The 3,274-nt window shown below is 33.8% G+C and overlaps 1 protein-coding gene across 1 annotated transcript in view; it reads left to right on the top strand.

The window, feature by feature from the left end:
• Nucleotides 1-3,274, top strand: part of ARL6 (ADP ribosylation factor like GTPase 6) — a 33,791-nt gene that overhangs the window by 18,362 nt on the left and 12,155 nt on the right. Inside the window, exon 6 of the mRNA XM_004389014.3 lies at nt 2,231-2,360. Within this exon, the coding sequence (XP_004389071.1) occupies nt 2,231-2,360 (130 nt within the window). The remainder of the gene's footprint in view (nt 1-2,230; nt 2,361-3,274) is intronic.

Raw genomic sequence — 3,274 nt, 5'->3', positions numbered from 1 at the left:
GTTAACAGATATTTTGGGGGGACACAGTTCAATCCATGATAGGTACATACACATTTAGGATTATTTTTGTCTTCTGGATTGATTGACCCTACTATAATATCAAAATGCCTTTCTTTTTCTCTGATAATACTTTTCATCTTGAAATCTGTTTTGTCTCATTAGTGTAACTACATCAGGAATATTACACTGACTGTTTGCGTGGTATATTTTTTCCATCCTTTTACTTTCAGCTTGTTCGTATGCTTATGTGGAAAGTGTAATTCTTGTATGTTATAGATGTGTCTTGCTTTTTTATTCATTCTGACAATCTCTGTTTTAATTGGGATATTTAATCCATTTGCATTTCATAAAATTATTGTTAGGATGGGATTTAAGTCTACCATTTTAGGGCTTCATTTTTTTTTTTTGGACCCATCTGCTCTTTTTCCTTTGTTCTTCCTTTCCTGACTTTACGTGGGTGAATCAAATCTTTTTAATATTCCATTCTATTTTAGTTACACCTCTTGCATTATTTTTAATGGTTGCTCTAGAGATTACAATATTCATCTTTAATTTACCACACAGAGGCACAAAGGTAGACAAAAGAATGAAATATATTTGGATTTAGAATATGTAAGAGTAGGCATTTCAAATTAGCAGGGAAAAGATATTATTAGTCAATAAGTTGTGTTAAGAGAATTTAGAAAGCCGTCTGAAAAAAGTATGTTACTTAAGGATAAATTACAGCTGGCTTAAATATTTAAGTGTAAAAATTAAATCATTACAGCAGCAGAAAAATCTATGGGAGGATTTTAAAAATAATTTTGGGGTGAGGGGAGGCATTTCTAAATATAACACAAATCTAGAATCTTTAAGAGGAAAGCTTGATAAATATGACTACATAAAAGTTTTTGAATAGCAAAAAACTTTTATGTAGTCAATGAGAAATCAAAGGCAAATGACAAGCAAGGGGAAGTATTTGCAGCTCATATAATAGCTATAGGGCTTATTTCTTCATTACTTAACGTGTCCCTGCAAATCAGTAAGAAAATGAAAGCTTAATAGAAAAATAGGGAAAGGATATGACCAGATAGTTAACTAAAACATCAATATAAACATCTTTTAAATATATGGAAGGATTTTCGACCTTTCTCAAAATAAACACTAGTAAGCACATTGTGATAGTACTGTTTACCTATCACCTATGATATGGAAAAGATTAAAAAGTTTGATAACACTCTTTGGCAAGGCAGTGGAAGCACTCATTCTTATACATTGTTTTTGAAGTATAAATTGATACAATTTTTAAGGGAAAGTAGTTTGATAATCACTACCTATAACAGTAACAATTTACACATCCTTTGTCCCAGCAATTCCACTTCTTGAATTTGTCCTACAGACATACTGATCCATGTAAGAAGTTGCGTATGTACAGTTTTATTCATTACAGCATTGTAGTTGTAAACACTGGCAACAACTTAAATATATCTCAGATGGGTGCTGGTTAAATACATTATGGTAAATAGTTCTAAAAGGTAGAATACTCTGCAAGTGTTAAAATAATAAAGAAGCTACTCTGTACGTACTGATATGGGAAGATCTCCAGAATATGTAAGTTAAGTGAAAAGAGAAAAGCTTAAAACAGTATAGCATGCTACTGTTTGTATAAAAAAAAAAAAAAACTACAATACTTGTATTTGCAAATATATACAATATTTCTAGAAAGGTGCCAAGGAACTGATGATACGCGCTCCCTTCTATAAGGAGGGCAGTGTGGTGATCTGGGACAAAAAAAACCTCATACAATTTTAACAAGGCGAAAATATCTTGTTAAAATATCTCACTTATTACTTACAATACTGACCAAAATCTGAAATCAATATCTAGTTTATCTTCCTTCTACTTTCTATTTGAAGTTTACCACCTTTTTGCTGGCAGTAAAAATGAAACAAAAAAGTATTTGACCCTTTTGTAAGTGCCACTCTGTAACTACTTATTGAGCCCACCCTACCCCATCCCCATCTTTGTTTTAGAGCTGCTAACCAGAGGGCAGATAGTCTTAGAAGTATTTTTAAAATTCTGTTATCATTCAGATATATGCCTGACAGTATGTATCTTTAAGTTTTTATTTATGTGTAGTATGCAAAGAAGGGATTGGAAAACAATTTTAGTGGATTTCAATTTTAAGGATTTGGAAAAAAAAAAATGAGCCAAGTTTGAAGTATGATGATAGTCTGGTTTTCTCTTTTAGATATTAAACACCGCCGAATACCAATCTTATTCTTTGCAAACAAAATGGATCTGAGAGATGCAGTGACATCTGTAAAAGTGTCTCAATTGCTGTGTTTAGAAAACATCAAAGATAAACCCTGGCATATTTGGTAAAGTTTTATATTTACTTTTTCTTTTGTCATTCTGAAAAATCTAGCTTCAGTTGTCTTTTCTTAGCTCATTTGATAAGTGACCAAGCATTGTAGGATATAAGCTAAGGATTTTATTTTATAGAATTGTGGCATTCATGAATATATTACTGTTAACAACCTTTTCAAATATTTGTGAGGATAAGAAAAATATAAAGGTTCTTATAAGGGAATAACAAAGCACGGCACTTACTCGACCATACAGATTTCCTTCTACACATTTCATCAAAAAACCAAACACCAAACCCGTTGCCGTCGACTCAATTCCAACTCATAGCGATCTTATAGGACAGTGTTGAACTGCCCCATAGGGTTTCCAAGGAGCGACTGGTGGATTCAAACTGCCGACCTTTTGGTTGGCAGGCAAGTTCTAAAGCCTCTGCCCCACCAGGGCTCCATACATTGCATCAGTCAAGTACAGCCCCATCTCAGGGCATGGGCATTTGTTACTCCCTCTGTCTGAGTCATTCTCCCAGATACATTCACCTAGCTTGCTCTTGCACTTACTTCAGAAGAGAGACCTCTCCTAGTACTCTCTAAAATATCACTGTATTCAGCCCGTCACTTGTTCTTCCTTTATTTTTCTATTACTTGTGACCTTGTATGTGTATGTGTGTGTGTGTGTATATATACATGTATATATATATGTATATATACGGATATATATGTACATAGATACGGATATATGTGTACATATATATGTGTGTGTGTATATACACATAACACCAAACCTATTGCCGTCGAGTTGATTCCAACTCATAGCGACCCTATAGGACAGAGTAGAATTGCCCTCATAGGGTTTCCAAGGAGCGGCTGGTGGATTCAAACTGTCAGCCTTTTGGTTAGCAGCCAAGTTCTTAACTTCTGCACCATTG

The sequence above is a fragment of the Trichechus manatus genome, unplaced genomic scaffold, assembly GCF_000243295.1.
Source record: "Trichechus manatus latirostris isolate Lorelei unplaced genomic scaffold, TriManLat1.0 scaffold00229, whole genome shotgun sequence".
NCBI lineage: Eukaryota > Metazoa > Chordata > Mammalia > Sirenia > Trichechidae > Trichechus > Trichechus manatus.
This window is presented reverse-complemented; position numbering and strand designations above follow the sequence as displayed.